The 10220-nt window shown below is 39.4% G+C and overlaps 2 protein-coding genes across 3 annotated transcripts; both read right to left on the bottom strand.

The window, feature by feature from the left end:
* Positions 1–2411: 2411 nt before the first annotated feature.
* edf1 (endothelial differentiation-related factor 1) lies at positions 2412–5618 on the bottom strand. The gene is made up of 5 exons (XM_078271672.1): positions 5377–5618; positions 4278–4329; positions 3959–4119; positions 3085–3178; positions 2412–2997 (listed from the first exon to the last, which is right to left on the bottom strand). Exons 1-5 carry the CDS (start codon positions 5452–5454, stop codon positions 2936–2938), a joined length of 447 nt encoding a protein of 148 aa, XP_078127798.1. The 5' UTR covers positions 5455–5618; the 3' UTR covers positions 2412–2935.
* Positions 5619–6004: 386 nt separating this feature from the next.
* On the bottom strand, positions 6005–9222 carry LOC144531508 (uncharacterized). 2 transcript variants are annotated; one of them, XM_078271673.1, is made up of 5 exons: positions 9072–9222; positions 8567–8620; positions 8331–8472; positions 8119–8226; positions 6005–6412 (listed from the first exon to the last, which is right to left on the bottom strand). In XM_078271673.1, exons 3-5 carry the CDS (start codon positions 8469–8471, stop codon positions 6248–6250), a joined length of 414 nt encoding a protein of 137 aa, XP_078127799.1. In that variant the 5' UTR covers position 8472; positions 8567–8620; positions 9072–9222; the 3' UTR covers positions 6005–6247. The 2 variants fall into 2 exon arrangements, with proteins under 2 accessions (XP_078127799.1, XP_078127800.1); XM_078271674.1 differs by lacking the exon at positions 8567–8620.
* Positions 9223–10220: the final 998 nt, after the last annotated feature.

Raw genomic sequence — 10220 nt, forward strand, 5'->3', positions numbered from 1 at the left:
GCTTCACATCACTCCTTCAAAACCACTGGCTGCTCCCTTGTCATAGGTGGAACTATGTTGCTATGGTGTTTTGACCAATGGAATGGCATTTCCAGGAACGCAGTCAGTCTCTATCTCCCTCTCTCACCGAGTGAAGCAGCCTGTTGAGCAAGAATCCAAATAACCCCCTGGTAACAACAGTAAGGCTCCCTCCTTTGTTTGTCCAGTGAACACTGGTCAGGAGGTTGCATACTTTATTTGAGCAAATATGCAACCCAGCATACCGTCTTCAGCACAGAACCTAAGAGGACAAAAGTTATTAAAGTAATGTGAAACATAGAGGACAGTTAAAGGAAAACTACACTCGTATTCCCAGTACACAAACGTAATAACTGTTCCCCCACCCCACCACAAAGTCACTACTGTGCATCCAGCCATAGTTACTTTGTAATTACACTGTCATTATGTCTATTACATCCAACTTTCTATAGCATCTTTCCAAAAGTGCATTTACCTACTTTTCTTTCACAATTAACCTCCAACACATAGCCCCAATACAAAGACACAACATATATTTATATGTGCATGTCAGCATTTCTTTGGAAACACAATAACTCCCCCAGAAACCATATACAAGTATGTTTACTTAAATGACAGTGAATGGTGCTTAAACTATATTTAACCCATACTTATCCATTAACCCACACTAAAACCAACAACTTTGGATATGTCACGCTCATTGTTGGCTGGCTCAGCTGGCCTTAAGAAAGCTATTTAGGAAAGTTCTCAGCCAGGACAAATTTCCATCCACACTGTTAACTTACAGCACAGCCAGTGGCTGATTTGACAGTAGCCCAGAGTGCTCCTGCTCCGTCAGTTCAACATTACTACACACTTCACACTAGTCACTTCACTAACAGTAACACTGGGGAGAATTGCCAGTTGAAGGTCAATGGAGATGTAGGGCAGCTAGGATTGTCCCCCGCCTGTGTCCTTGCTGTTCTGGTTCCATGTTTGACCTCATAGCCTGTGGGCTCCTGCACACCACTGTTTGCAACAATTAATCTCATCGGGTAAAGCACTCACTACTGCTAATTGAACAGCATACGTTACTCCTTGACAGATTCTACTGTATGTTATTTCCCCCCCCCCGCCCAGAAACACAGCTCAAACCCTAAAGCCATGGACCAGCCCTATAGTCCTTTTTCACAGGACATATTTTGACACATTACAGTAGGAGAATCACATGTGCTTTTCTGGGATGCTTGAATATCAGAGCCATTTTTAATATTAGTTACACCTCACCTGTGCTTTTTCTACTATGACGAGTCAAAATGTCAGCTGTGAAAAAGGCCTGTTAGGAAACCCATTAGTATAGTCACAACATGGTTCTTCAGGTGTGTTCTGCTTCCTATTATATTTCCTTGATGCTTCTTTCTAATAATGGCCACATGGATTTACAGATGTGCTAGGTGCACCACAGGGTCTTATCTCACCAAACCAGAGACTGCAGTGTCGGCCTCAATGGAGGTTTATCAGGACAGAGGACTTCATGGTTTGCACTGCTTGACGTCTGTATGCTCTTTTTCATCTCTGGCAGTCTCACCTGAGGAGGCTTCTAACCTTGCTCAAATCTTTCTTTACATCAGTCCCCTCTTGCACTTCCCTTACCATGCTGTTTGTGATTTTGCAACAATAGGGTCCATGAATCTTTAATAAAACATAAGGCAGCCTTACCACTAGCAAAAGAAAGCAAATTTCCATAACCCATGGTGAAAGTGGAACACTGAAGAGAAAGAAGCAGCTACTTAAAGTCAAGCTTCATCAATGCCTGTCATTTTAGAGTGTTGTACATTTGAAGGGGGGCAGGCATGTCTTCATTTTAATTCATTTTAAGTTCATTTTTAAGACTCTAAAAGATACATAAATGCCTGAACATTTTAAAATATATCTGCAAAAAGTGCCTACATTCTTAATTGATACTGTTGTTCAAATTATGCACCTGTGCTTTATCAGCAGTTGTAAACATTTAAATGTATAGAGCAAGATTTACTTTTTGGAAGTCTTAAAAAAGAAATTGCAATGTATGTACCATGTTAGTGTTTTTACATAAAGCATAAGTCAAAATGTTTTTGCACAAATGTCTAACTGCATTACAACCTTTTTGCGGAACAGTCCCGATATTTGTGGTACTATTCTGACATCTAGTGGAACAATATTACTACTACATTCAGTTTTCAGGTTGTTGCAGCACTTGTCATTATGAGGCATTCACTTCTAGAACATTGAGTTCAGCGGTTACAAATAATATCCGAGTTGTTAGAGACAGCTTTGACAAAACTGCAAAGATGACTTTTTAGGAATGTTTAAGAACACTTAACACTTTGTTATGAAATACTGTGCTACAGTGGCTACAAATGCACACCCAGTAATGTCATGAACTGTCAAACTTTATTTTTTAGATCAAAACAAAGCACAGCATTAAAAAAAATTCAACACTGTAAATACACCCACTGTCTCAAGTGTGTGAAAAAGATGCAATCAAGCACTTTTGGCTTAACATCATGCTCAGAATTAATGTCAAACTAGTTTGTTTGGTCATGAAAAATAAGTCTACTTTTTGAATGGGTTTACATTACTATCAAAAAGTTTAATTTATCATGCCAAAGCCTAAGCAGACATAGGTGAAAAGAAGGTTCACAGAACTTTGAGCTTGTGACGTTGAAAAATATGTTCGATCATTCATTGATTATGTGGTCAAGTAACTGTTTCAGTATGCAGCCTGTAATGCAGTGGAGCACCAGGTCCTCAGGCAGGACACAGGTGAGATCAGCCCAGGTAGTGGGAGGGAGGGAGGGAGGGAGGGATGGGGGAGATTTTTTGAGGGTGGGGAAAGGGTTTTGTTTTTAGAAACAGGGAAAGATGGGACGGGAGGGCTGATTTCGAGGCTTTGTATTCATTTCTTCTTGGGTTTTGCCTCCAGTGGTAGGCCAATATCCTTCCCACGCAGTTTCAGCCCTGTTAATGACAAAGGATGAACATATGTGTTATAAAGCTGGCAATTGAGACATAATAAATCAATCAATTAATTAAGATTATTCTTACCAATTGCTCTCTCTATCTTGCCCAAGACCTGGTTGTTAGGAATTGCTTTCCCACACTCGTAGTCTGCAATGACTTGAGGCTTCTCATTAATTTTCTGAGAAAAAGATTTTGCCAAAAATAATACAAATTATAAATTTCTTTTAAAGCTGCATTTTTCACATTATTGCAGAAAACTCACACTAGTGTTGAATTTTTTCATCAAAAAAAAAAAAAAAAAAAAAAAGAGAAACAGTTGTGTATGTTTTTATTAACTTGATAATAAGAAGAAATGATGCTAAGGTTTGCACAGGAAATGGCTTTCAAAAAATACAAAAGTCTGTTTAGTAAAAATGAGCTTACTGTGCAATAAGATTTTGTTATACTCAAAGTAAATTGTATAATCGTTACATATATTTTGGCTCTCATTTCACAATTTAATATGGTTTGTGTAATTATTTGATACAGGCCTGCGCATTGCAATTAATTGATACTTCCAAAAGACTTTCAAAGTCTATATCCTAGCTAAGAGATGGTATTCAATAAGAGACAGTGTCTCACAGATCTTACAGCCTCTTTTGGTCAGGGAACCCATCAGGCTTTCTACTTCCTACTATTTTGGTATTAACCTCTAAGTGGTGTTATGTCAAATGTGGCTGCAAATTGGTTCAGTTATCACAATATGTGGTGCAATGTGCTTCACTGTTACTTTGTCTTAGTTTTCTACTTTTAGGTGTTTCCCCCCTCTGTACATCACTTTGTGCAAGTGAACTTCAGATTCACCAACATACATAATCAAGGTAAACAATGTTTTACAAATGCAGACAAAAAGGCATCTCTTCCAGCAGTACTATCAATTGTTACACGTTTTCAATGTACGAGAAGTCTGTATACTCACAGTAGCCAGGTCTTTCTGGGTCAGACCGTTATCCTGTCGGCCTTGCTGAATGTACTTGCCCACCTCCAGGGGAACCCTGTCATGGTGAAGCTCCTCTGTCTCCCGGTCCAGTTTGGCTGTGTTCTTTGTCACAAGATGCTGTTTGTTCTGCCCTGCAGACCCTGTGTGACAAGCAGTTGATCGAAGTAAGCCTTGGGCATCATTCAGGGAGGTAGATGTGCAAAAACAGCATCATCACAGCACAAGCTGTTAAAGTCATGTTTTGCCTGCAGAATTACTATATAGAAAATAAAAATGTGTACAAAAAGTATAAATTTACATTTCTTGGACGTCTCAACGTCCTGCCCACGTCTCTGAGCTGCAGTGATTGCCTAGAAAAAAAGATGTACAAATCTTACATTTCAAAATATATTCCTGATTCATTGACTGTAGCTTGCATAATGACCAGAGAATGCTCTATTCAGCTAGCTAATAAGTAACGAATCTGATAATCCAAGTATGACGCATAGCTAAGTTAAACAAAAAGGACAACATGAGCAGCTGCTTAGGCTGGAACGTTAACACTATCTTTCGGCCAACATTCTCCATTCGGCCAATTCTAAAATTTCCATCGGGAGGAATAAAGTATCTAAGTATCTATCTATCTATCTATCTATCTATCTATCTATCTATCTATCTATCTTCATTTCCCAGAATGGACCGTAGCAACATGTTCCCACATAATGTTAAAACAGCTGTTAACGTTACAGTAACTAACGTTAGATGTGTGCTGATTTGTCTCTGTCATTTAGCTAACGTTAAGGATATCTAGCTACGTTTACAGCACGACCTTCGGTGTTTAACTAGCTAAAGTTACATGTTTTGCCAACAATCAAGTTACCAGACATCTGCATGGGGGTTGGGCATGACGTCCTATCCCACTTAAAAGCTAGCTAGCTAGTTATGAGCCTAGACTGTACCTTAGTTAGCCGAGAATCCTTTTAAGGTTCGCTGGCTAATGCTAATTGCTATTTTTGTCACCGTCACATATTTAGCGTTCATTATTGCAATGAGAACACTAACAGATGATACGTCACCCCTAAAATCACACCGCCTAGCTAGCTAGCCAGTTAAGTTAACGTTACCGTTACATCCCGGCCGTTATTAACTGGTTGAAGAAAGAGACAAACGGCCACATCCACTGTTGTTGTTATTAGCTAAACCCTTCATGGCTAAACCACGGAGCATGAGCAATGTTTGCTGGTCAATTTAACCCGTAACCACGTTTTACTAACTTAGTAAATACACTATGAACTAGCTGTTTACTCGGGTGTTCACTATAACACCAACCCCGAGTTTTGGCTACTTTAGAGGATCAATAGTTAGCTAGCTTCAGAACAAGTCAGGAAAAACAGACGCAACGTTAGTGAGGTGCTAACCTGCTTGGATTTGGCCTGTGCAGCAGTCGGCCCCTTCTTCCTCAAGACAGTCACGGTATCCCAGTCACTTTCTGCCATGTTTTCAGGGGTTCACTCGTTATCCGTAATTTTTAATAAAGGTACAAAAATAAGTACAACTCAGTGTTCGAAGTTACCCCTTTTAAGTAAGGTAGTGTTACTTGAGCGGACTAGACACTCCTTCCAGAATTATCATCCACGCGTTCTGCCAAAGCTTTATTTACAACAGAGTGATGAACAGTCACATAATTCGACGAGTTTCAGCAGCGACCTCTGCTGGTGGAGCACGCTGACATACATCCACATGCCAGGTTTACCACCGTGTGATGGTACATAATAGACGATTGCACATTTAAAACACACATTACATCAGACAGGCTGAAAAATCACACTGCCTCTTATCCAGTTGTTACAAAACATCAGTTTGTATCTGTTGGCTGTTTTTGAGAACAAAAATTCACAAATTGCCTACTACACAGTTATTTATCAGGAATTAGTTTAGACATTACTCTGAATAATGTATTACTGAGTGTACCAATATTGTGTTTTTTTATTTACACAAAATTTAAAAATAACAGTTTCACAGGATTTCACAAACTTTACACAAAGGTAGCATGGAGATAAAATTAGCCATGATTTTAATAAAAATCTTGCATGTTCAACAACACAACAATACAGGACATAGAAAAATGCTAAGTATTACACAACATGTAAAACTTAGCATCATAATGAGTACAAATGTACCAATAAGAAAATGTGCAAAGAGTTTTGTTTTCAACCATCAATTTAGTGAAAGCCAGCTGTACAATATTTTTGCACTAATTGCAACCTTTGTTGATCTACAGGCCACAGTCTACCAGTAACAAGACATTTCAGAGGCAGCATCACTGTTGCGTCGTGTGCGGATGGGGGACCAGCCAATCTCTGATTGGATGTCCTCAGCCCGGTGGAGACGTCCCAAGCGGTAGCCATGTTTGGAACCCTGTTTCCCTGTCCATGCGCGAGGCTTGGGATTCATCTGGAAATAGATTAAGAAAATTATTGAAGAGCATTGTACACTGTCCGATGTATTTCCAAGTCTCAGAAATAGTCTAGAAATAACTAAAATGGCAAGGACCCTAAGGTGGCTACTGTATTTCTACCCAATTTGGGGTACCCGTTGTGGCCTGTATCAAAATGTACTTTTTATACAATTCATATTTCAGTTGGAATAATGCTTTAAGGTGCATATCTTCAAGTACATTTCTGTTTAATCAAATCATCAGTAACTAACTGGCATACAGCAAACCCAGTACATGGTAGTATTCCAGTTTTGGAATACTGGTTGGTAGTGTTGTAGTACTCGAGACCGGTCTTGGTCTCACTTTTTGAAGGTCTCTGTCTCGTCTCAGAATCGACCACATTTTTACTCGGTCTTGTCTCGGTCTCGGATGAAGAGGACTCTGGATTTTATTTTCAAGACCGCAACCACAACTGCAGGATATCACTAAAACTGCCTGTGTATTGTCTGATTTATGTGTTAACCGGTGCTTAGCGCCGCCCAAGACCATTGTGATTGGTTTAAAGAAATGGCAATAAACCACAGCACATTTTTCTCCCATCCCAGAATGTTGTGTGGACTAGCCAGACCTGCCTTTCCCTCGTAGAGCCTGGTTGAGCTTTGCCAACCACAAGCGCCTCCTTTCCTCTGATAACTTCTGGCATTATTCACACCTTTTTAAGGTGTGAAAGGGTGGATTGTTGAAGATAAAAAAGTTAAAACCATGCTTGTTATGAAAACAATGTACATGTGGTCTTATGTAGCCTGCAGCTAGATCTAATCAATACTGATTAAGCCTAATCAGCAGTCGACTGCCTCATTCCAACCTAGCTCCAAAGAATGATTAAGTCATGACTGTCAATTTGCATACTAGAGGAGACTGGTCCTCACAGGAAAGGTAACTTTTGTCTCTGCCTTTTGGGGAGCCACTCCCTGCTGGGTCAGACTTGATTAGAACAAAGGAAATGCAAATCTCTGTAAAGTTGAATAGAATTGAAACTAGCATGATAAATGACCTTTGTCTGTGACCTGGAGTAAAACAGAATTCAGAGGTGTGTCCTTATGCTGGGAGAGTTTTCATTCAAGGAAAACACCCACAATTCCAAAGGAATATAAGGTGAAACTTCACAATGATTCAGGACTGTTTTGATGTAATTCCTGAAGAGGAAGCATGCAATTTCAGTCCGCTGTCAGCTGCAGTGTAACATTTGCTTTTTGTCATGTCATTTTCATCATGTTGTTCATTAAACCTTTTGCTTAACTTTCAATTGGACAAAGCCTCTCCTTCGTCCTCAGAAATCAAACGATCACGTCTTTTTACATTTTCTTAACACATTCCTCTCCCTGGTTTTTAATAACTTTTGGAAGTCGATAATATCCCAAATGTTTTTCTCGGTCTGACCTATTGGTACAACCTAAAACACGGCAATAATTAACCATTTTCCTTGACGCCGTTCGGGATCTACTTCAGTGCCTGTGCTTTGTTGTGATGCGGAGTACCTCCAACATGGCGACTTCGGGTCTGATGACGCGTCGTGAAAACCCTCTATTTAAGACCCTTTTTATTATTATGGAATAACTAGTATAATATTCACAGTTCTGTTTAAAAACAACAGAAGAGGCGTACTGCCAACTTTTGCATGCACATTACCCAGAGCCCCTCTGAAACGCTATCCGTTTCTCACCTGAACAAAAACAGTTGTGTTCATGTGTAGAGTCTCCACTCGCTCTGACAAGTGATTCAACCATTCAAGATGGTCAGCGATAGACCGGGTAAGATGATCACTATTGCTCTGTATCAGAAGAAAATAATGTCAAAATAGAAGAGAGCGCACAGAAAATTAATTTTGATTAAACAGTTTTTATTATTCTAGATTGGATTGCGTGCTGAACGTACCCCAGACAAGCTGTCCTTCAGTTCAACAGCAGCAAGGCGAACATGCTCCAGTTTGTCAATCTGCTCTTTCAGCCGGTCGTCAAGCTCCTGCATCATCATCAGGCCTTCATCGGGCCGGACACCGCCCTTCTGGGTCGCCATCCTGGGTCACAGAAAAACACTTGTTATTCAAAGAAAACTGCAACATACTGTGACATTAGATCTTAAATGAAAATCAAAAATGTAAATGTCTGTACCGTTAAATAGTGTTAAAAGCTTTGCTTTACTGTGTATCCCTCTGGTGGTTATACCTAAAAGTAAATGGAAGCACGTGACAACCATGTCACTGATCATAAGAAATACAACAAATATTGGTTTTCCCATCAACTCAATATTACTTGCCACTGGATTAGAACCACACACGCGCACACACAATGTAGTCCGTTTTACAAACAAGAGCTCGATCCAGGTAACGTAAAATGGCTGACATAGTTTCCTCTCTGGAGCGACATGGATTTTTACCCCTTTAATTTGAGTATTAACGATACACTTTGAGAAGAATAGTTTTGCTAGCGTTTGTATGCAGGGATTTTATGTTTTTAGCTAGCAGCACATCATGGTCGCATATCAAACATAGACTGTAGTCTATGATATCAAACGTAGGATTCGGTTATTCGCGCATGCAACACATCACGGTACAACATGTCTCTACTACAGCGAGTGCCGGGGGCGACGAAAAGTTAAAAACAGAAGTGAAGTTACCTTGTTATATGACGAAAACACCCAAAATGCTCGGAGGTAAAACGCCAAATCCTGTGGTGAAGTACGAGATTTCGCTCTGCGACCACAAAGGGAAAACTTTTTGTCCAGACAAGCCTCTTTTTATCCTGCAAAAATCAGGAATGTGACACTTCTGACGTCACGTAGCCTGCTTTTTACAGGCGCATTATTATTATTGTGATGGAACGGCATTTGTTATTAATGAAATAGTGACCAAACAATGGAGAATTGTCGATTTGATTTCAAGGTAATAAGAAACAAACTTTATTATAATCGCACTCAATATGGCAGGTGATTTAAAAGTCATCCTAGTAGTGCTGGCTCATAAAATCCTAAATTATTCAAAATGCATTGCTGACATTTAAGTGTCTAGAACAGTGCTTTCCCAACCTTTTATATTGTGACTACTTTAAAATAAGTATACCATTTGTGACCCCTCATTACAGGTCATTCGTGTATATAGTTATGAAGTTATTATACGTAGTTATGAGCAGCTAAACCAAATGTGAAAGCAAAAAAATAGAGAAATAAACAGACACATTGTTATAATTTTCTCTCATATCCCTTCGGGACCCCTTAGACTCATCTTGGGACTCCTTGCTCCTAATTAAAATGAGTACAATTCCTAACTAGACAAGTCCAAAGGGAGAGCTTGCTGGACAAGGGTTGACAGTCCAGCCCGACCAGAGTATTTTTTTAGTTTATTTGAGGACTTGGAAAAAAAGGCTTTTAATTTAAACCTGGTTATTAAACTGTAATAAATAAATAAAAATAAATAGAGTAACCAAGCACATCCACAAACCTTTGTGTGCATGGAATACACCGTGTATTGTAGTTATGATTTTATGGCATAACCATGCATGGCAAAACTATCCATCCAAACCAAATGTTTTTGTAAAAACTTATTTTAAAGTGGAAATCCTTGATTGAGAATAAGGTCCAAATAAGGTGTAGCTAATGAGAAAAGATGCTCAGGTGCCTGGAGGAAATGCTGTGTGAAAAGCTAAAAACACCACATATGAACGGTCAGTGTTTTTCAGATATTGTACTGGACACAGCCTAAATTCATTTTCCCATCATTTCTGCTTTCACAAGAATTTGATGCATGATTTTAATATGACAAAGTGAGAA

This window comes from Sander vitreus, chromosome 16 (assembly GCF_031162955.1).
Source record: "Sander vitreus isolate 19-12246 chromosome 16, sanVit1, whole genome shotgun sequence".
Classification (NCBI taxonomy): Eukaryota; Metazoa; Chordata; class Actinopteri; order Perciformes; family Percidae; genus Sander; species Sander vitreus.